We start from the raw sequence: 23,739 nt of genomic DNA, 5'->3' as shown, positions 1-23,739 counted from the left end.
AGAGAGAGAGAGAGAGGAAGTGAGACTGAGTCAGACGGAGACACATGCAAGAGGATCAGACTGTGAGACGACATGTTTGTGAGAGAAGAGGTTTAGGATGTCTGACCAAGAATTCAAAACAATTATTATTACGCTTGCTGCTGACACAAAATGATGAATCTTCAGGAGTTGGACAGTGGAAACACACACAGACTCCACCTACTTCCTGAATTCGTGAGGTATTTGAATGTTTGGTTAAAGGAAAAGCTAATTAATGCCTCAAGCTATATGTATGTCAGTTAGTCTGATCATGTTTACATACAGTACATGTAACCTGAGAACCTGATGAGCAGGTTTTCATTCCCACTGTGTTTCATTTCAGTATATAAGCAAAATTAAATTATAATTAAGCCTCTGGCATTCTCCCAACATTTTTTTAATCATTAGAGAACAAGGAACGGAGGAGTTTCTATGTGCTAACACATATGCACGGACAATTTTAGCCTCTCAAACAACACGTAGTGCATCGTATACTATAGCGTTTTCACACGTGAACACTCACAGTAGGCCGTTCATGTGTTCAGCGGTGGGGGAGACGTAGTCGTCGTCTTCACTGGTGAGGCCCAGCTCAGTGCCGTAACACTGGTGCACAATGTGCCAGAGCTCTTTAGGGGATAGAGACTGTGGGGGAAAAAAAACACAAAACACATTTTACAGATCAAATAAAAGATACTGATTTCCTGATACCTAGACTCATTGATTACCATGACTTATTACACAGCTCTCTATTCCCTGCTTTTATGTATAGTTATACTGGTAGACACAGTTGGTTCAGCGTGTACAGCTGATGCAGCTAACCCCGAGTCCATGACACAGAGAGGTGTATAAAATAGTTTGGGACACCTCTGTTAATTGTGCGTAACAGTGTAAGAGTCCATATTGATTCTGAACGCCCGCTGGTTGGCAACCAATTCTGAGAGAACATAACGAGGCGGTGTTTAGGAAGTCAACGGGTTATGACAGAGGAAATGACGGACACTGATGTCGTCAACACCTCGTAACGTTTCCACCGCGTGTGCATTTCATCTCGCCATCTGTCGCCGCGCGTTTTAAAGCCAAGTGGCTGTGTTTCTGCACCAGTGCCGTTCAGATAAGCGCCTGTGTTCAAGCTCGGCAAATAACAGTGATTCAAACTGTTCTCTCGAGCCTGTCTTTGGGGCCGTTTCCTGCTACTTCACACTTTGTTCTATTCTAAGACGTTAACTGCTAGCCGTGTCACGTCAGACCGCTGCGTAAAACCACCGGGGGGGGCCCCGAGAGAGGCGGCCGTACCTTGTCCAACAGCGCGTTCTGCCACAGACGGAAAATCATCATGAAGCTCCGATCCCTTGCCCCGAAAGATGTGAAGAAATGCTGAGAGGGAAAATATCAGAGAGACAGGAAGGAAGAAAGAGGGGAGGGAAGAAGAAAAATGTGACAGTGGATTTGAATGATTTCCCTCCTCTGGGATGTTTGCTTTGTCACGTTGAGCGTAGGAGTGGAGTCAGCTCATTTCATACTGCTTGACTGGCAAAAAAGATTGTACTTTGAAGTCAATAGTATCAACAGCTGACACGTCATGCTTTTATAGCAGCTGTTAAGTAAAATATTGTGTGTTTATACAAGATGGAGTGAAAATTCGAGTCTGACCTTCTCATTGTCGGTGCTGATCTGGATGGCATTTGGGATGAGCTTAGCAGTCTTCTCCTTGGTCATCGAGGTCACATCTTTCAGCAGGATAGTGATCTGGACAGAGGGGGACAGAGATTCACCGTGTGTGTTTCTGTGAGTGATGGCTTCATCTCACAGAGGGCCTGAGCGTATCTCTATTGATCTGCAAACAGGTCCATTAGAATGACTCCTTATCAGACCGCAGGTGTGACATTAACCAGCCTACAGCGGTCATGTGATTGATGTGCGCGTGGAACTGTGTACACAGTGTGCGGCATGACTCACAGTGGTTTCCCAGCGGAAGATGTTGCTGTAGAAACAGAGCCAGTTCTCCGACAGATAAAGGCGGCCTTGGAGCAGTATGTCCTTCTGCAGAGCGCAAGAGTAGTCTGAGGAGAGAAACAGGGACAGAGTGGAGGTCAGTAGACTGAGGGGAGCGTTCAGACCTGGCTCGTTTGGAGCAGCTGCTCCGAAACTAGGGAGCGTTTAACTCAGTGGTTTCCAAGCTTTTTTGGCTCGTGACCCCATTTTGACATCACAAATTTCTGGCGACCCCGTGATCACGATGCGCCAGCTCAGATATTTTTATATGCTGCATTTTATTTAAACTCCATTTATATTCGAGTAAGTGAAAATATAGAATACAGTTGTTTAAGATTGTGTGTGGTGTGGTGTCTTTAATCATCATTTTAAAAATAATAATAATTAGTAAAATTAGAATTAAAATTAAAAGTTGATTTTTGCTATCAATTACTAGACATTTCAGGCAACCCCATTTGAATTCCGGGCCCACCAAGGTTGAAAAACACTGGTTTAACCCCAAAGATCGGTTCATTTGGGCGTTTGTTAACACAGCAATCATGCTTGAATGCTCGCGGGCCGAGATCACCAAGGAGGGGGGGTCTCGGCTCGCTGCCATTCGAGCCCTGGAGTGGTTCGTTTGCAGTGAGGATGTAATCGACTAAGCAACTGACACAACACGCAACAAGCTGCTGATGTTCATGGTTCTCAACGGGCCGGCCTGACGGGATGCACTGGTTCAGGTCGGGTTCAGACCAAAAATATAAAGGATGATGCGGGTCGGTATCTTCTTTTTTTTCAGCCAGGTTGAGATCGGGTTTGGGCAGAAAATATATACAAATGATTCCAGGCTTCAACCACAGTTTGGGCCGGGTTGGGTTTTAATTTCAGGCCCGTTGAGACCTCTATTTTTTTTTTGTTTTTCCCAGGTATCTCCTCCTCCTTCCAGGTGAGATTCTGACCAATGAGAGAACAGTTTGTTTGCGCGTGTCATTTGTTTACAACTTTGGACTTGCTTGGGACTGCTACTGTGTGAACACAAACAACCCAAAAGAAGCAACAATTGTATCTGTTAGCCCGTGAATTGGAACAAAGCAAACGAGCCACAGGTTTGAAAACACCCTGAGAGACTTCTGCCTCTATCACTTCACCAACTTTAAAGGTTGGCTTTGAATGAGAGGTTTGGAAAGGTATTTAATCTTCTCAAGCCTGTGTTGACACAAGCTCACTCAGAATGAGCAGAGTGCACACACTGTTTATCATAGTCCAACGTGTTTTTTTAACACTTCTGTGTCTCACTTACCCACTATAAGTCGCTCTGTGTCAGGAAGTTTTTTGAAGAGTTTTCGAAAATCCTCGTTCCGCTGTTTATATGTAGGACTGAGAACCTGAGGGCGAGGACAGGAAAAAGAAAGTGGAACATGGTATTCTACTTCACCACTACCCCTGCGCAGCAGTAAGCGGCCTTTGGCTAGACTGGGATGTTTGGCTAAACAAGTGAGAAAAACAGTGTTTATCTAAAGGATAAATACTGAAATTATTTAACACCGATGATTACCATTTTACTATGTCAACTGGTTCCACCCGTATGAACCTTATAAACAGACAAACATCAGCAGAGCAAGTACCCTGGGGTGAAAATGGTTAATGAGGGGTTGTTAATGTATACTTACATTGTACCAGCTCTGCATTTTCTGTGAAGAAAAGAGAAGCATATTCAGTAATGAGCAGTGTTCAAGTTTCTCTATAAGAATAAAAAAAAAGGTTACACTACTGACTCTCAGCAGATCCAGAAAATCTATAAGCTTACAACGCCGGCGTGCATGATGAATGCGTGTGACTCCGTCAGTCCCTAAACTTAGTCTGTTTTCAGTGACGAGGTTGAGGTTTTTCAGTTTTCGAGGGCTCTCAAAACCACCAGCACTTCTCCATTTTCAAAAAGGTATGCGTCACTAACCTGCTGCAATGAACAGTCGCTGGTATGAGAGCCTGAAATAATACGTATGTGAATGTTTAAACAAAGCCCTCCAGCACACAGGCGTATACACCATCTAGGTAAATAACAGGGTGTAAACATGCTAACGTTTATATACAGTACTGCTCACAGGAATGGTCAACAATAGTAGCTCATGCGCCTAAAATGTGGGTTAAGGGAATGCTTTTGGAGTTCCAGGGGGGTCCGGCTAGCGACGGATTTCCATATAATGGCGTCAGAGTTCACTTTTGAATCATCCAAAACACACTATGAAACATCCAGATACCTCCATACTGCTCGTCTGTACTGACCCAAGTGTCCTGAAGCCGCCACATGAAATAGTTTTCCGGAAAAAAATAATTTGATCTCTGTTTTTAGTCTTGTTGTAGCAGTAGTAGCTCCTAGTGGCTCTGTTGATGTTTGTGCGCATGTGCGAGATTTTCTGCGAGACGTTCGTCATTGTAAACCATTGGATGTATGATATAAACATGGAAGAACATCTCGCAGCAAATCAACAGAGCCACTGGGAGCTACTACTACAACAAGGCTAACGTGTGTGCCGTTTGGACGAGCAGTATGGAGGTATTTGGATGTTTCATAGTGTGTGTTTTGGACGACTCAAAAGTGAACTCTATCCGCCGCCACTATATGAAAATCCGTTGCCAGCTGGACCCCCCCCTGAACTCCAAACCCTTCCTCGGCATGACGGTGAGTAGAAAATTGTTTTGTCGATTTTGGGTGAAGTATCCCTTTAAAAAGATGTATCACTCAAGATATGTGGTGTAGAAGAAAGTGTACTGTAATCGAAGTTCAACGCCATTTACCACCCTCTCAGCAACAACTGGTATCAAGTCGGCTACTTATTCATTACCACTTTACTTTCTTTCAAAAAATGTGTCTGAAAACACTGTTAAAATTGCAAGTGCATTCACACACACAACTGATCGCTATCTTGCTCAAACTTTGCAAAATCATCGTACAAATGATTGAAATCTTTGATGAGGACACACACACACACACACACATCTCTATCTTTGTCAGATACCTTGGCATTGCGGCTGAAGTGGCGAGAAGCGAGCGGGTAGGCCGATGTGAGGGAGGAGGCAGAGGGGATGGAGGGCAGGGGGCTGTCCGAACCTCCACCTCCTCCTCCTCCTCCGCCGCCGCCGCCGCTCTTATCGCCTCCTCCCTCGGTCTCGCTGGCCCTGCCGCCCCCGCCGCCCCCGAGGACCCTGCGCCGCAGGGAGGGAGAGCTGCCGGGGGTGCTGCGTGGAGAGTTACTGGCTGTACTGGAGACGGAAGAGACACGGAGACAGAGTTAGCTCCGGGGGGGAATCAGCAGCAGAAACAGTTTCATAGCTGAATCTCACTCTGTCGCGGCTTTAATGTCGTTTTTTAGAGAAAGGCTGCAGGCGCTTCCTATTCGGGGATCATCTCAAACTGCAGAGTGCAGACCAAAGAAAGGCTATTTAAAGACAGACTGATCAGCTGAACTCATTTTGACTGGTACAGCAGCAGACAGTGAGGATATTTAAAGCCTTTTAGTAATATATGTATATATAGACAGTCCACTCAAGAAATCTAACAACAAAACACAACAGTCTCCATCTGAATAAAACACTACCAGGTCTGAAAACTCTGTCTCCACTGTGAAGTAACAGTGTGGACTAGAGCTCAAATGATTAGCCAGTTAATCAATTGATCACACGTCAAATGTATTGCACCAATCAAGTTCTGCAGACAAGTGTGCTCTCTTGTAATAACTACTGCTTGTCTATATTTCATATAAATACAAAACAAAAACCTTAGGGAAACACAAAATGAGCTGTTTCTGATTGACATTTATCCCACTTGATGTTTTAGCGCAGGGATTTCTGTCCAAGGGTGAGAGGTTAAAACTCTACGCACACTTGTAGTAAGTAAGTAAGACGTCATTGTTAGACTTTCTGGTTTTGGCCTTCACATCAGGACCACCGTCATCTTATATTCAACATGGGTCAGTCTCCTCTGCTCTATCCATAATCATCAAAACATCAGCATCTAAAGTTCAGGTCAGGGACCTGTGAAAAACGTTGTATTTACGCCGCAACACAGTTTCCATGGTTGCACCTCAGTCCAAACAACTGCTGCCTTCACCATCAGTCATTTTAGAAGTTCCTCTGACCTCCCGACTCCTCCAGTCACACTCAGCTTCTTATCTTCGCTCATTCCATTATCCTGAGTGGCACTGGGCGCCATGAACCAGATGTAGCCGAGGAAGTGCTGGATGTTCACCGTGCACCTTAGACAGCCTCCTACAATTCATTACTTCACCAGTGAGACACAATCAGAGTTCAACACTTCACTTAATCACTTACCCCCCCCTCGCTCCTTTTATTAATATTTCCATATTAACCACTGCTCTGTAACTGTTGTCTCCATCAACACAAACTGACATGTGTCAAGCCAACGGCCCTAACTATTTTCCATATTACTGGTTTTCATTCAGTTCCTTATTTGTTCCATCTAGTTCTTTTTCTCTCTCTCTCTCTCTCTCCGTCCCCATCAAAATTAAACTGGCCTGGGTTTATAATGCTTTAAACCACTTTCCCCTTTCTCCTCAGTGGGCAGAATGGGTTAGAACTGTCAGACCTGATATCCATTTAATTAATACTTGCTCAAAACATTTTTTTTGTTTTGTCTTGTTTTCATACTACTTTCAAACTCATCTTTTTGAGATGATAATCTCAAAAATATTGATAACTGATTATTGTCTTCTGTAGTGTCTGGCAGTTATCTTGACAGTTGATGGAAAATATTGGTCATTGTGACCTGAGTAGACCTGTAAACCTGGAGGCAGTTGTAGGAGACAGAGAAGAGATGATCCCCTCCGGGACAGCACCACTGAGGCTGGGAGAGGGAGCAATGAAGGTCAACCACTAAAACCTCATCAGGTTCGTTTTACAGGGAAGATAAACCCAGAAGTATTGGCTCGTTTCACGCAGCGCTGTTGCATATAGCATTATGACAACCAGCGTTAAGCTATCCTTAGGTAAACGTGCATTATCAGAGCTGAAAATAGGCTTTCGCTGCGCTGTCAGTCAGTGTGACCGGGACAGGAGTGATGTGAATCTGTGTCAGCGTGTGTTTACAAACCGGAGCTAAATCCCTCAGCGGCACGAATGTAAAAGGCTAACCCGGGTGCAGTGCCAGCGTTTCCCGACACAGCCCTCCCTCCCTGCCCGTCTCCCTGTGGTGTCCGGTCGCACACGAGAGGAGGAGAGCTAACGGGAGGCTAAACCAGCTGATCAATCACCTGAGAGGCACAGGACAAAGTCTAGGTTGTACAAGCCTGGTGGTGTTGTGGTCAGAGAGACGGGATGGAGGGAGGAGGAGGAGGAGGAGGAGGAGGGAGGGGGGGGGGTGCAAATGAGCACCGACAAGATGAACGTAAACAAAGCGCCAGCGATCGCAGCTAATAACAGACCGTGGCCGCGCGCACACCTGTGTTTCTAAACGCGCCGTGTCTCTACCATCAGTGGGTATATTATTATGGGCTGGGTCGTCTGACCACACCAAAGGCGCCCGTGGACGGTACACGAGGACCACGGGCAGACATCACTGCACACAACACACCGCTACCCATCACACCACCACAGACGCTCTGATCGTGCTACTTACTCGAACATGTCATGAGGCGTTTACGGTCCAGCTGATGCACACAGAGAGAAAAACAAACCGCACACACGTTGCTGCTTTGTGCTGTATCAATATGGCACCGGTGTCCCTGGTTTGTGTGTGTGTGTGTGTGTGTGTGTGTGTGTGTGTGTGTGTGTGTGTGTGTGTGTGTGTGTGTGTCTCTCTGTGTGTGTGTCCGTGCAGCTTAAGCAAGCCAGGAGCTAACGGGGTGTATGTCCGCTCCTCTGCCTGGTTTCCTTCGCTTAGCGTCGGGGTGGAAATGCGCCCATCGTCCCACCGTCCCGCGGTCAGGTGTTAGTTCCCCCCTCGTGTCTGACGCCGAGGCGGCATGCAGCCAGGAACCGGACGCGCCGCTGCTCCCTATGCCGATTGCAGGACCCGGTAACGGGCTGCTGTCTCTGCGTCCATCCGTAATCCCCTCTGCCACTAGGGAGCGGGGAGGAGGAGGGAGAGGGAGAGGGGGGAGGAGGAGGAGGAGGAGGGAGGAGGCGGCTCCATGTGTTGAGTGAGGCCTTGCCTCTCTACAGTGAGGTGTTGCTGAACTGGGGGAGCCGATAAGGACGATAAAGCAAGAGTCAAAACTGAGGGGTTTTATCTGAATCCACTAAGACCACCACCGCACAGACCGCATTTACCAACACCGTTATCTTTGCTGTGAATGCCTTTATAACCACATGTGACACTGCCCCTGACTCTACATGCCGCTTCAGCTCCCCAACCAAATGTTAAGAACAAGCTTAAACATTTATCTCACATTCATTAGCCCATTCATTTCTGGGAATCCTGAAGCATTTCTAGCAAGACAACACAAATGGACACCATGGGTAAATGATTAGTGCATTAATTAACAAATTGTCATAAATTTAGTAAATTCTAACTTCTCACATGAGCATAATTGTTGAGTCTTTACTGACTGTAAATTGCTCATCTTTGAGAATAAAGACATTTGACCAAACAATCAAGTCCAAATAAACTGTTTATGTATGTATGTATGTATGTATGTATGTATGTATGTATGTATGTATGTATGTATGTATGTATGTATGTCTTTGTCCCCATGTCCAATATGTAAATATTATCTAAAAAGAAAAAAAAAAGACAGGCTAAAAAAAACATGACGATCATTGCAAATACAGAGACCACAGTTGACTGTAGTGAATCCACCTGGCCAAAGCCCAGAGCCCACCCAATCCTTTAACCCTCAATCTCTCTGTCCATCCCTCTGGATTAGAGTCCACATCATAATCCAGGCTGGGCTGAGCCAGGCCCACATCTCCAACCATTCTGTCTCCCTCTGTGTAATCTGCTTTTCTGAGGTTCACCAATGGCCTGCAATAATGTCAGAGTTGAACAGGCCAAGTGGGCAACGTGAAAATGTACATTTTTCCCCCTACAGTATACACTACAAGATGGAAATGTTTGAATCCTCTGCCTTTTCCTTCCTGCATACATAAACTCCTCCGCAGCGCAAGCAGATCTTTGGAGTTTTTATACTAATTAGGAGATTGTAGCTCCTAGCCTATATATGGAGCAAAATCCAAAAAGAGGCACTGATAAAAAAACAAACACACACAAAGCAGTCAAAATAAATGTAAAAGCTGATTACAAAAGCAAAGCTGAAAAATTGGTGCTGGTAATGAGATCCTGATAGGCAACAGCTAAGGAACTTTAGTAGAGCTTGTGTAATCTGGTTTTTGTTACTGTCAAACATTAATAATCAGATAAATGCATAAAAAAGGCAAAGCACCAACTAGATGCAGACTACATGAACCAGGAAGAGACAGAGAGATCGCACTTACAATCTGTGTAACTTCCTGTGCAGTTTTGTTGCCACACGTTTGAGTCAGTGTCCGAAACTGACAAACTTTTCTTGTTATCATAATACAGTTTGTCCACTGTGTGCATGTATACGTATATAAATGATACAATATTGTGATAACAGTTTTAAAATGAGGACATCTGCTTCAGAGTCAATCATAGAGGTTACCGATTAGAAAGCAAACTGTACAGAGAAAGGCTGATGACAACTATAAAAGCTATCCAACAGAATATTGTAATAATTTGCCACTTTCTTACATGCAATTTAGACTGTCATCCCTTACAGACTGACACAAAAAACATGTTCAAATTAGTAAGTTTATCTATTTACATATTTGTAAACATACAAAATAAGTAGAATAAGGTCACAGAATGAGGTATGGTGAAGAAATGTATTGGGTGTATTTGTGCTAGTTACAAACAGCAAATGAAGCTGCTTCATTTGAAGTTTAGCAAATCTGTGACTGAGACATTTAAAGTGCAATAACAGTACCAAAAAAAAAAAATCCTTTTAAAAGGCTGGGAGCAAAGAACGTCTATAAACTGAGGAATCCATCAGATGTAATTATCACTTTATTGAACAGTGTTCTAAAACAATTTAGATAACAGCTTGGTTGATCACTGACTAGATTCAGTGCTCACAAACAAATGGAGTTGTTCCAATACCTTTGATACTGCCTAAAAAACTGTTTTGGAGTGCACATGTATCTATATAAACTTTATAATTTCACACCCAGATAAAACATCAGCCCTATTACTTTTACAAAACTCTAAAAACAGTAGCTGTGGAAATTGTCCTGCACAGCTACTGGCAACTACTGTTCTTAGAGTGACGAAGAAGTCCCATCAGTAATGTGTACAGGACGCGATCATATCACATCCATACAAGTTAGTTGGATGTTGAATATTGTTGAGTTTGTTCTTTGTCTTGTTTTTTAAATTTGATTAATCAGAAAATAAACAAGTTGTTATGTGAAATTTGAAATTGGGAGGGAAAAAACATCTTCCCAGCGATAGTGACCTTTTGTGCTTTCTGGGTTTCCAACATTCGCTGAGACGTCTCAGTTGCTAGTAAGTTATTTTTAACAGTGGCCTCATACTGCAAGTAAGTCACACAAGCAGATTTGTCACACGTGATCAAGACGATAATTTTGGTTAATGTGATACGTCATCAAACAAAATGTCTGGTTTTGAGATTCAAGGTGGTTAGATGGTCTGTGAATCTCCAGTGCATCATATGGCTTTTGTGCCAGTTGCCAACAGCTGATTATGTAGAAACGGGAACAGTATATTAAACAGGAACAATAAACGTTTCCCATAAGGCCACGGGAATGGCTAAGTACCCTTCCTATGGGGCAACCTTTACAGCCTGTGGGTTGTTTGACAAGTGCAAATCACCTGTGTTTGAGGAGGTTGTCAGGTTCTACAAACAGTCAAACGACTACTAGACATTTCTTCATGATGGTTTAACCGTTTATTTAAAGAGGTATGGTTAAAGGGTTAAATGTATTTGACATTATATCTGCATGTTCTCACTATTTGGGCAAGTGTTTTGTATATTAGTTGTCCTAACAAAGACAAGGACAACACTAATCACCTGCTTGCCAGACCATTTCTTTGGCTGTGTGTAAGTGTTTACTTGACATTGCTTCAACGTGTAACTTTCACTTGCCTTTGGAGCACTACAAGCATTGTTTTTCTCTGTAAAACCTCATTGTCAGTGGAAGGTGGGGATCTGGACAGCAGATTTCAATCATATCCGGCAAAATATTAAAAGTGGATCAATAGAATAATGTGTAAATGAATAGGACAAGGGCACAGCTGTTCATATGGAGCACAGGAGAAAACCACCCTCTGCTTGCCCTCTGTAGCCCACTGCAGTGGTGCCCAGAATCAACTCTGATTGGACTCACATGACATCATCAGACCAGGGACCCACTCCCATTGGCTGTGGGTGATGTCATGATTCAGAGGAAGGATAAATGGCGCACGAACCCCGCCTCTAGCTCCTTGTGACTGACCCTGCTCTGTTTTTCCTCGCTGCAATAAGAGCAGTCTCGCTTTCCTTGTTTATAGTTTACATAGCTCTGTTTTTCTGCTTATTTGAAGAGGTCATGCTTTCTTAAAACGTACATCATTCCTCAAAGTGCCGATACATAACTAGTCATATGCATTATGTATGCTTTCTTAGTTTTGTATGAGAATTTCTTGCACCATCACTCAAATTCTACAACCTGACTGTTGGCCTGCTTTCTATCTGACGTCACTGTGTACCATGAATCAACTCGGCTTAATCAGGATTTTAACTGTGTAATCTGTCCCCACTAGTTTCAGCCATTAGCTAATTAACCCCACCCTGTTCCAAAATAGTTGACCTTGTGTGGCGTTTGAGAAAAGTGGACTGAGCGTAAATCTGTCAGATGTGGGGCCTTTGTTTTGTTCCCCAGCAATGTGCACAGATGAGAGGCTACTCATCCCAGGCAGTCAGTCACTGCAGGCAAATCTGGTCTCAGTAGGCCTGGATGCAAATTGGCTGAGGTTTTTTTTGCACAGCCGTAAGCGTTAAATGCCCATGAGACGGGCGAACATAAAGCTGACGGTGTGGACGCTCTGTTCCAAGCCATTGAACCCTGTGTGCTGCTGCTGCTGTAAGATAAGTGAGCTCATCTTCAAGGAAAGAGCCTTCGACTGAATGAATGAAGGCTCTCTAAACTAAAGATCTCTTTAGTTTGGGGGCTTTGCTCTTGAGGGAGTAAAAACATCCTGCATATAAGCATTTTATCTCATCATTTATGTCATCATGGCGTTTTAAATACTGGGCTGGTTGTCTGGGATGAATCCAGCGCACTAACCTGCAGCTGTCCCAGTCGGAGTCTCTGCTGAGGAGGCTCCGGAGGGACCAGCGGGAGCGGCGGCTGGGAGAGGGACTACGAGACCATGAGCGTGACGGTGGCAGGAGGAGGTCCTGGGAAGGGCTGCCCTGACCTTGCTCTTGCTCTTCCCCCTCCATCTGTGTGGCCAGAGAAGGGGAGGGCGAGGGGCTTCGCCGTCGGCTGTTGCCCTTCACCGCCGTGTCTTCTATTACAATTTGTGGTGTTTGACCCTGCGTAGGAGTGCAGTCTTGCGCTTCCTCATTTCGTTTCTTAATTCGGGTTCTGCTGCGGTGGGATCGACTGTGGCGGCTGAAACGTGACAGTCTAGGGCTAGGTGAGCGGGACCAGGAATCTGTATCGGAGGAGGGGGGCAGGACAGTCAGCAGTGGGACGGGGATGGGCTGAGCCAGAGTGATACCCTCTGGTCCCACAGGAGAGGACATAGTCATTTTCAGAGCTTTCCGAGGGTTAATTTTCTCTTGCAGTCACACGGAGAACACCAATATGGGCTCGCTGCATCTTTAGAGCTGAGACAGAACCATGGCTGATGTGGCACATCCGCTCTGACTTATTAAGTAACAATACCACTGAATTAAAGATGACGAAATATTTTCTTTAGTTCTTGTGAATTTTAAGAAGTTTCTTAAACCACCACCCCCCCATAACCAGGAAAATCCACAGAGCAATTTACAAGATAGCTGTGTGGGTGTTTCTTCACAGTCAAAAACGACGCAACAGGAAGCTGGGAGGAGGATTGTCAGATATAGCATCAAGCCATATCTTTTGGTAATCCATTTCCTGTTGACCAGTCTGCACACATGTTGGTTAGAGGTGACTAAAATGTTCTCTCATCCGTCCTCTGTGCCGAGTTCATTTCCCCGCCCTGTCCTTCTCGGCAGCACTTGCACCGTCCGGTGTTTCACTTTCTTCACTACTTCTTTCCTCCCTTCCTTTTGGCAGACTTCAAGCTTGCACTTGCATAATCAGGCTCATCTTTGCAAGAGTTGAGGTCTCATAAAATGACAGATGAGTCTGGGAGTTGCTGCCTGAGGAGTGAAAAGAGCAGAAACTTTGCATTCAAAAAACTGGCCTACATCTAACTACATCTAACATTTGTATGTTTTTTTTTTGTTTTTTTTAGATATTATTTGTTCCAATTTCCCACAAAAACATACAATTAGTTGACTGGGACTATTTATATCTGGGTTCTGATATGCCGGTCAGCAGGATGTTTTAATGGTGGGGTTGTTTGTGTTGTTGGAATCCAAGTTGGGAAAAGTGTTTGTTGTTGTTATTTTTGTAGCATTATTTTTGATTGCCTCCCTTCAAATCACTCAGAAATCGCCAAAACTCAGGATTTCATCTGATTGTTGTAAGACAAGCCCATATAGATCAGTTCCTTGGCAAAAACGAAGGCGCTCCTCCATTTAAATCCCAGTACTACTTCCATACACTGACTTTCTCTATAACTGTCCAGATGGGACGAACACACAACCTCACACACCAGCTACCAGACACTGCAACAGACATAAACAACGTTCATAACAAGGCCTATATGCTACCAAGGTCAAAACCGCATGAAAACATACTGCAGATGTGTCCTCCAACAAGGAAGGGATATGTGTGTGTCACTCCATTGTTTGCCTTCAAAGCAGGCACTTCCAAGGCAAGGGCCCGAGCACGTCTGACAGTATTTGCTGTGATCTGTTTGAACAAGAACAATCTTGGCACAGACTTGTTTGTCCAGAGTAATCCACCATAATCCCCGTGTAGCCTTCACTCTTTGGTCAACACCAGCCTGATCTTTTAGCGATAAACCACGAGCCATATTGACCTATAAAAGTAGCCTCCAACATGACACGTCTGTCTGCCACAGCCAGATCAGATGCCGTATATTCAGGTATTATCAACTCCGTGTTTTTGATGTGTGAAGCCAGTGCCCAGGAACAGCTAATCCGGGGACACCAAGTTCATCACTTTACATAGTGCAGTTCATTTTGGCTTCACAACAACACATCGATTGCGTGATCTGCAGTTATGTGAAACACATCTGTTGACATGATCATGTGCGCACTTGAACACACAAATATCAACTTGGTATGCAGAAAGGAATAATAATATGGCACACACTCTCACACACACACAAAAAAAAAACTTTTTACAGCATGTTTAAACTTTAGTGTCAACTCCTACCTCCCATTTGATGAGTTTCCTCCGTTTCTGTTATCTTGCTCGGCCTCGAAAACAAGCCGAGCGACGGTGCGGGGCGCAATGTTAAAATCCACTTTTTCAACGGAACACATCAACATTATTATGTGCGTGAAGCAGCATCTGCCGGCTGCAGCTACCTGTTAGCCTTTAGCCAGCTAACGCTAAAGACGACCGAGGTTAGCCGACGGCCCCCTCGGACCACCGAAGGCCGACAGCAGCTCACAAAAGATGACTATCTAGCTAGAAAGCCTTCATGTCCAACACAGAAAGTGCTGCTCCGACGTCCTCCATTTTCACTTTAAAAACACCCCGACACGAAACACCGTCAACAACTTAATTTCAAAGCTCAAAACCAAAATTGGCTTAGCATCATTGGCGTGCTGACTTTTTAAAAAGTTCAAAGACAATACGTTTTTTGTCGAAAAGTGAAAACCAACGAAGTCAGTCAATCCAATTTGAATTTATCCGTGGGGGGGTTGCGCCACGTCTCAGCCATATAAAGTGTCATCCCTCAATACAGTGCACAACAACAACAATACTTTTATTGCACATATTCCTTAAAAATGACTCAATTTACTCTTATTTTTATGTTATCGCCTATACGCAGCGACCAGACGTACAAGAAAACACCCCCCCGGCAAACTTTGTGGTACAGTCCCGGAAAATAACTGTTCAGTGGATGTGGCGAGAAGAAGAGGGGTGTTTACATCAAACAAACAACATCTACGGGAAACCAGTTTCATCCCTAATCAACTTTAATCTTTTGATTGAGTTAAAACAAACTGACCGATTATCTGCATGCCGTTGTTACAGTTGGGTTGTTTTATTCCTAAATAGAAACAACCGGAGCTGTTTAATGCATTTAAACACTGCGCTTTTCTTATTGCGCAAATTTACACGAGGTCTACACAACAGGTTTTCTCGGTAGGCTACACCACGAAACACCAAGATGGAAATCCACAGATTTGGCGTATATTCAGAGTTCATTTGAAGGGAGCTCGTATGTGGCCAAAATGAAAGGAGAGACTAGAGACATTGCGACCCCTTGTGTCCCAAATCGCTGCGTGCAGCCATTATGGGTGAAAGGATGGCTTAAGGCTCATCCTTTACCTCATTATTAAACAGAAATTATTATTAGGCAACAACAAGAAGGTGATGTGACGTGGCTTGTATGTATGGGGATGTTCATCTCACCTCTTGCTTCCTGCAGCAGCATTGCTTCATATGGTCTCTCTAAGTAGGATGCAGCCTGCAAGATATTGGATATCCTCTCCTCCTGGACACAGTAAACAAGGCCAACGACAGGTCACCTTGTCTGAAGCTGAAAACAAAAGAATAAACATTGACAAGACATTTTTGGTTACCATGATGAATAACTGGGGATATTTTAACAAATAGGCTATAGCCTATCAGTTCATTATTGCCAAACATGTTGTGCATAGTAGCCTACCGCTACTGATTTTAGAGCTTTAACTACCAGCTTTATTCCTTATTGATCCCTTTTTAAAGTATTTTCCATATTAGCCTACTCAAGACCATTATAGAAAGTTTTCTGGTTATTTAAGAAATTATTTCATGTGAATTGTGAAAAACTGAAAAACCTTTGCAATTTCCAATTTCCTAAAGCAACATACAGTATAGTAACATAGAGTTATGTCTTCAAATTGCTTTGTCAAATTTGACCAATTCAAAACTCAAACATCTTCTTACAGTTTACCATCGCAAGACAGTAAAATTGCAACAGATAGCTACTCACAACTGAATGGTGAAACTTGAAAAATTATGTTGATCTGACTATTGATTCCTTAAATGCGGTAATAATTTCAGCTCTGTGGATTAGTATGCAGCAGTACAATGTATTTTGCAGGAAGTCTTTTTTTATCACATTTCTAATATCCACACCCATTCATACACACACACTTTGCATCTTATTTCCATAATGTTATGCACTCATTGTCCCTGACATTTCAAAAATACACTTTTAAGCAGACATCCTCACACTTCAGCAACTAAACTTAGGAGACTACAAACAAAAAAAGAGAATTTGCCAGACAAAGTCAGATTTAAATTCTTTAACAATAATTAAAAAAAAAAAAAAAAAAAAACATTAAGCAACATATATTATCAACATTTATTGTTGTGACAAATTTACCTTCTTTTCGGTTTTAATTTTCAGCCAGCAGTTGCCTCTGTATCCTTTCAAAACGACAGCAGAGCATCACAATGACTTGGCAATTTCACATTCTCCATAGGTTTACTAGGCATCCTCTCTCTCCTCACTCCATGCGACTGCCTGCTGAAATCAACACTTCACTGGCTCCGCTTGGAAACGCAGGATCGAGATCTGTCTCATATATGCAGCCAGGCTAGAAACCGCTCCAGGTTAAAGAGAGTTGTGTTGCTGAGCGCTTCTGGCTGCTCAATCGGGGACTGGAAACTCGATCTGTGCTAAAAATAAAAAAACATCACCAGCACTGCGAGAAAGGAGGTGTGCCACTCACTGTGTGTATGCGTGTGTAGGGTCACAGAGGCACAGCCTACTCTAATATACACAACACACACATAGTACACATACACATGGTTTATCATATGTCAACATTTCCTTGAAGCCCCCCTCCCTCATGAGTGTGGCAACCCAAGGTCTTTCTTTCACCCTCTTTTGGTCACATGTGTGTAATTTTCCCAAATTGCTCTGGCTGATCTTTATTGTCATTATCATTCATAGGCTACCACAAGGTTAAAAGAGGCAAGGACCCTTATCAAGAGCTCAGTGCTCCACTGTGTCATCTGGTTACATCACATGACAACATCCCTGACCTCCAACGCAGCCAAAATACACAAACACACACACAAACACAAGCAAATTCACACACACTCACTCGCACTGGCTGTTAGGAATACAGCTTATACCCAACCCCTTCACACACATGATCATTTTTTTTAAATGTTTAAACGACCTCAGAGTGGGACATGTTTAATTGTACTTGACATGTTCCAATGCATCTCCCCCCTTTAAAAAATACCTCATTACATTCAGCATGTCAGCGCACCGGCTTTATCTACCACGTGAATCTTTTTGTCACTGCAGTCAGCACACAAGTTGAGGCCTTTAGCCAATGTCTGTTTTGTCAGCCCTGACTTCAGTGGCCTTGTTTTCTCTGACAACTAACTGGCATTGACGAACCGTCAGACCAGCAAGAAGAAAAAAAAGTAACACTGGGAGGTACAAAACGCAACATTTTCACTTTTAGTAACTGAACGAACTTGAGATATTTAATCAAATAGATGTGCAGTGGGTCAGTAAATGATTTATTGATTTGATTAATAAATATATTGGCAGCAGTAAACGGTCCAGACAAACCTGATACAGAGAGGAAAATTGCCTGAATGTGAAAACCATCTATAATAAAGAGGGAATAACAAGGATTGTAAATTGGCATACATTGAAATGGCCCATACCATACTGTAACAATAGATTTGTTATAAGGCAAAGCTTAAGAGAGGAGGTCAATTTTCAATCATCAAAAACAGACTTTAAAAGTACAGACAAACAGGAAAGTTTTTTTTAGCTTTGCTACGTTTATCACAAATCCTATTCTTGAACATCAATCAAACTTTAATAGCACTACTTTAGCAACTGGCATATTTCTGTTGTGTATCATCTCCAGGGAAAGTACAAAAATGAGCAACACCATGATTTCAACTTTTTAAGTTTCTTACATGTAACTTGTGCTCAAGAGAATAATCATGCGCATTTTCTGACATGTTATACCATCACTTGTTGGTAAATATGGTAAACTATTGTCAAGCCGACGCTGATTATGAATATGAATTGTTGGTTGGAGCTAGCACATGCTGGAATAACACAACCTTGCCCAAGTTTTTTTTTTCTTTGTGAACTCATACTTTCACAAAACACAGCTTCAAATCAAATCAGCAAATACAATCTTAAACATGAAAACAATTAAGGTTTAAGTGGCAGCTGAGTGAGTGAGTTTCACATTTTGCATTTTACCCCAAATAATTATAATAACAACTAAATCAATACAAGATCAATAAAAATATTTATAATAATACATGGAGACAAGGTGAAGTCATTTTGCAACATGGAATCATATTAAATTAACTAAGGTATGTTCTTTTGAAAGAACAAGAAAAGTAGCATACAGTTTAATATCGACTACTGTATTTTCACTGGCACAGACTGACTGACTCACTGAGATGCTTCCATGTAGTCTAGTCATCCTGCACTCCAAACACTGGGGCAAATGCTTCATCTCTGAAGTGTCCTTCAGCAAGACACTGTATTCCTGCCAGATGCAGGGGGCTGCAGCTGTCCGTGGCCTCTGACCTGTGGAGCGGAGCTGGAGAACAGAGCATCAGACAGGACAAAATGTACTCACGGCCGGGTGTGTTTGCAGCAGCGTTCCCTTTAAGGCTGTTTGTTACAAGCAGGTGTTTGTCTGGAAATATTTGTTAAACAAAATATGTCTGGGATGAGTTTACGAGTCAGACTTGCTGCGCCTCTTCATGAAAGAATATGAATGTCACTGGATGTAGATGTTTTTTTGGCAAAGATAATGTAAAGGCAAGAAGTGGTAACTAAAACCTTCATGTTATGTCAAGCTATTTATTCAAAACTAGTTTACCTTTTCAAAATAGTTCCAATAGCCTAATGCAACATTAAAAAAAAAAAAGTGTGTAAAATGCTAAACTTCTCCTAAATGAGAGAATCTGTTGCACTGTTGGTCTGTAAATCAGAGGAAACATGCCTTTGGTGTTTAGCTGTGGATGGTCATGTTGTCATGGATCCGCTCTCATCATCTCAGGTTTCCTGCTGGATTTCAACACTTACAACGTTCAACTCTCCTGGATTCACACACTCTAAATATAGCTGCCTTAAAGTCAGTCTGGACTACAGGGGAGACTCTGAAACCTGCTGCTGAGAATCACAGAGACCCAAAGTCTTTTCAGTAAACCATCTCTGATTTACGCTCTCTCTCTCTTTGGCCACTGTGAAATGCAGGATTGTTGACCTAATGGACTAACAGCTTGGATTAGTAAAAACTGGACTGGTTTTCTGTGAGGAACATGGAATTAATCAGCGATCAGGAGGCGTTACGTCAGTGAAGTCACCTTGGTCGCCACAGATATTTCTCAACAGGTTTACGTCAAAGAAAGTTCAGCATTTTGTTTGACAGCTGGTCGAAGCATGCACAGCATGTCTGCTCCTGCAGACATGATGTGCCACTTGTCACTTTTAGCTGTCCTCAGTCTTTTCGGTAAGCCCATGCAGCTCCATGTGTGTCTAACCTTTCATTACCAAACCACTGATGTCAGTGGGTGAAGTTGCAAATTTGAATGTTATGGGCTGTCATACAATTTCTAAAAATGAAGCAAAACTGCAATCAATGCAACAGAGGACATCAATAGACAGATCAGATATGCAACAAGTGTTTTGTTTTTTTTTATAAATAACTTTATTAGTGTCTGTGAACAACCCGTATATGTGGTTGTTTAAATCTGAATCAGTGTGTGTACACCCTAAAGGAAAAAAGAAAAAGAAAAAAATGAACATTTGAAAATAACAGAAAAATGAATTTATTAAACTTTAATGATTTACTTATATTGCTAAAGAAAGCTGTAACTTTTTTTAACTTCCTTTCTTGACCTTAAACAGTTTTCACCTGTACCTAACCTGCTTGAATTAAGAAAGAAACTTTGTAAAAACTAAATCCAAATGCCTAACTATTTCTAATATAATATTTATGTGATTATATGTATAATGTAAAACTCCATTCACTCCAACTTCCATCAAATGTAACTCTTTTCTGCTGTTTAAATATCGCCTCTCACATTCTTAATTTCTTAACTTTGTCTAATTATTGTGTTCATGGGTACTGTTCCTCCTTGTGCTCCCCTGCAGTACCTCAGTGCCACAGTGCCTGTGCAGAGGTGGACTCCCTGACTGAAGCGGTGGCAGGACGAGGATTTCTGCTGGGCTGCATCTCCTGTAAGAGGAGAGAGGAGGTCCCGGCCCAGGCCACCGTCGACTGGCACTTCAAACCACAGGGAGAGGAGGAGTTCAGGCATGTGAGTTCAACAAGGGAACTGGTTTGAGAGTTGTTTGTTGAATCTGGAAGAGTGCTCTCCTCTATCATCATGTTTACTTTGAGCAACATTGCCACTGAAGCTGAAGATAGAGGTAGGTCTGCTTTTTAGAATAAGTTAACTTTTTTTTTTTTTTTTTTTTACTTTTCCACACTGTGAACACCAGTTGTGTTTTTCAGGTCTCCATGAACTTTGGAAACAGGCCAGATCAAATATAATTAATCCAGATTCATTCTGTTTATACATCACATTCTTACACTGTGTTAATCACACACACACACACACACACACACACACACACACACACACATTGTAGGAACTTATATTACATTTTTTATATTAAACCTTTTTGTTACTTAGACACAAATAACACAGAAAAGCTGTTAGGAAGAAGAAAGATAACTGTTCTTATTAATGGCTTATAACAGACCTAAAGCCTTAGTATACGGTGACTGAACTAGTATAAGAACCAGTGAGCTTATATTTAAGAGCAGTATCAACACATTTGAAGTAGATCTTCTGCTTCAGAAGGACATGCCACATTGTCCACATTTTAACTATAAATATGTGCAACTACTGTAACAGTATAAGAAGAGGAGTAATAGTGTTGTGTCTGTACAATTAAAACATGGCATCTAAAAGAGCATATAAACTTTCTAACCTTCCCCGAATCACATGTATATTGTATTTTTATATAGTTTTTTCCTCCTCTCAGATTTTTCACTATGACCACCCGAGCGCTGAGATCCTGCATGAAGACTTCAGCGACCGTCTGGAGTGGCAGGGGACAAAAAACATTGATATTCAAATAGGAGCCATTTACATGCACAATGTCACCTACAATGACTCTGGGACGTATCAGTGCACGATTCACCGCACCCTGTTGCTGGCGCTGGCTGATGAGCACGTCACAGTGGAGAAGGAGGTGGAGCTCAGCGTGGTGGCTGTGGGTAAGGTGGGCTGTACCTCAGCAGTGGGAGAGGACAGGATCAGAAGTAAACGCACACATACCACAAGTTAAAGTCCCTCCTAACGTATTAACATACTTTGACAATGAAAAGTAAAAGTGCTCACTGCTCATTCTGCAAGAGACTGATGTAAAGGAGGAAAGTGCAGGCACATCCAACTAGTAGGCAGGTGCAGGACAAAAAAAAGTAGTTAAATAAAAAGAAAAAATGTCCACAGACTGCTAGATAAAGCTCACAATTTTCTTTTTATTATTAATCGACAATGTTTCGACCACCTATGGGTCTTCTTCAGGTCATCTGAAGGTGTGTTTGGGGTGGGGCCTATAAATAGGGGGAGGATGAAAGTGGGCAGTGACTGCAATCACAAAATCCCATCTTGATAAGTAATACATACAAACAATTGGATCGTATCAATGACAACAACTCAAATCCCAGGTTGCAAAAAAGAAAAAAAAAGTTAAAGACCTGGAGCAATAGACAAATAAAACATAGAAGATAACTAATCATCACATAGAAAATTATTCAAAAAGTATTCAAAAACCATAACCTAATTTAAACAAATGAGACAAAATAAGACCCTCACTATAAAATGAATGGTAAATCAATCCAAATGCATGTGGTGATGTGACATTACTTGATTTAATTATTAGTAAAAATGTAAATAATTACACAACTCCACGACTGGCTATCAGTTTTATTCTCCTTCTATTATCTCCCCTTTGTCTCATTTGTGAAAATCTGTATTCACGGTTTTCTTGTCAAGATCCAATTATATAAAGTCCTCTCATCAGCCATGACTCTGCTCCGTTTGACAGACAAAGCAGTTTACAGCTGAGATTTGTACAGAAAAGTAGAAGAGCAGTCCCACCAGATCTCTGTCAGAGTCAGGGCTATAGTCTGTTTACGTTTGGCCCACTGGACTTAACGTCTCCAGAGTCAGGCTGTAAATCCTCATTTTTGATAAACCTGACAATTGTGCTAGATAAAATGGGAAGAGATCACCCTGAATAGAAAAACAAGTGCACTACATTCAGCATGATTTATCCTGACCTGTTGGGGGTGCTAGAGGAAAGGGAGCTATTCACACCTGTATGAGTAAAATAAGTATAGTGGAGTCCGGATGGAGTCCATTAAGGGGCAAACAAGGAGCAGTGTAGCGCAGGTGAAGACCAGCACATTTCAAAATATAAATGCCATCATATCACAACAAATATTACAGTTGATGCTGTTTCCTCCTTCCTCAGCCAATCGGGAGCTGGCTGCAGTGATCTCTGAGATAATGATGTATGTGCTGATCGTGGTTCTGCAGCTGTGGCTCATTTTGGTTCTGGTCTACTGTTACAAGAAGATTACAGAAGAGCACGAGGCGCGGGAGGCCCGCAAAGCTCTTAAAGCTCAGGCAGCGTGAGTCATATGTCCCATATATGATTTATTATTGACAGTATTAACCCTTTAACCAATAGACTGGGATCATACTCCTGTTCATTTGAATACAGTCAACCATATGCTTGACCACATTTTCACATGTCGATACTGAATTAATCTTCATCACAGTCAGTTTGATTAAAAAACAAAACAAAAAAAACCCTGATTTGCTTTAAGTCAGAATTTTGGGGTTAGCTTTTTGGTTGTCATGACTTTATTTCTCTGTTGTTACTCACATCTGTATAATTAACCTTTTCTTTTTATGTTTCCAGACTATTAGAGGCAAAGGACAGCTGTGATGGGGTGCAGCTAGAGTAACTGTACCGGTGAGCTTCAAATGTTCAAATCACCATTAAACAAAGATTCTGGTTTTTCGCAACTTTATATAATTAGGAGAATGTAATAATAACATGTGTTATCAACAAGTTACAAGAGTTTTCTCTTGACCTGTCATTCTCATGCTTTTGTGTTACATTTTGTATCCATCAGGGTGACAGACCATGCAAGAATGAACATTTGTGGATTTTGACTTTAAAACCAAAAGGTCTTTAATATATATGAATGATAAAACAAATCAGTAAATTCATTTATTACCAGCATATTATATATTAAGCCCCAAGTAATGTTCTTACACAACACAATAAGCATAATGATAATAAAATCTTCAAGACAAACATCAATCATTCTGTCA

The 23,739-nt window shown here is 42.3% G+C and overlaps 2 protein-coding genes across 5 annotated transcripts in view; one reads left to right on the top strand and one right to left on the bottom strand.

The window, feature by feature from the left end:
- The window catches only part of gramd1a (GRAM domain containing 1A), a 32,867-nt gene extending 15,917 nt beyond the window's left edge, over positions 1-16,950 (bottom strand). The window contains exons 1-10 of one of the 4 annotated variants that reach the window (XM_083990443.1): positions 16,697-16,950; positions 15,739-15,865; positions 12,313-13,379; positions 5,010-5,253; positions 3,663-3,683; positions 3,293-3,377; positions 1,975-2,078; positions 1,669-1,764; positions 1,312-1,392; positions 542-660 (exon numbers count right to left, since the gene is read on the bottom strand). In XM_083990443.1, coding sequence (XP_083846569.1) covers positions 542-660; positions 1,312-1,392; positions 1,669-1,764; positions 1,975-2,078; positions 3,293-3,377; positions 3,663-3,683; positions 5,010-5,253; positions 12,313-12,782 — 1,220 coding nt within the window. In that variant the 5' untranslated portion in view covers positions 12,783-13,379; positions 15,739-15,865; positions 16,697-16,950. Of the gene's footprint in view, positions 1-541; positions 661-1,311; positions 1,393-1,668; positions 1,765-1,974; positions 2,079-3,292; positions 3,378-3,662; positions 3,684-5,009; positions 5,254-6,785; positions 6,827-7,624; positions 7,741-12,312; positions 13,380-14,526; positions 14,929-15,738; positions 15,866-16,696 lie in introns of those variants that run through there. The other 3 variants (XM_083990444.1, XM_083990445.1, XM_083990446.1) reach the window with 3 other exon arrangements.
- A 2,489-nt stretch (positions 16,951-19,439) lies between these two features.
- LOC310998984 (sodium channel regulatory subunit beta-1) lies at positions 19,440-23,548 on the top strand. The gene is made up of 6 exons (XM_083989264.1): positions 19,440-19,826; positions 20,471-20,637; positions 21,371-21,605; positions 22,868-23,027; positions 23,321-23,374; positions 23,538-23,548. The coding sequence occupies exons 1-5, from the start codon at positions 19,757-19,759 to the stop codon at positions 23,364-23,366; spliced, it is 678 nt and encodes a 225-aa protein (XP_083845390.1). The 5' UTR covers positions 19,440-19,756; the 3' UTR covers positions 23,367-23,374; positions 23,538-23,548.
- The last annotated feature ends 191 nt before the right edge of the window (positions 23,549-23,739 follow it).

This window comes from Trachurus trachurus (assembly GCF_905171665.1).
Source record: "Trachurus trachurus genome assembly, chromosome: 16".
Classification (NCBI taxonomy): Eukaryota; Metazoa; Chordata; class Actinopteri; order Carangiformes; family Carangidae; genus Trachurus; species Trachurus trachurus.
This window is presented reverse-complemented; position numbering and strand designations above follow the sequence as displayed.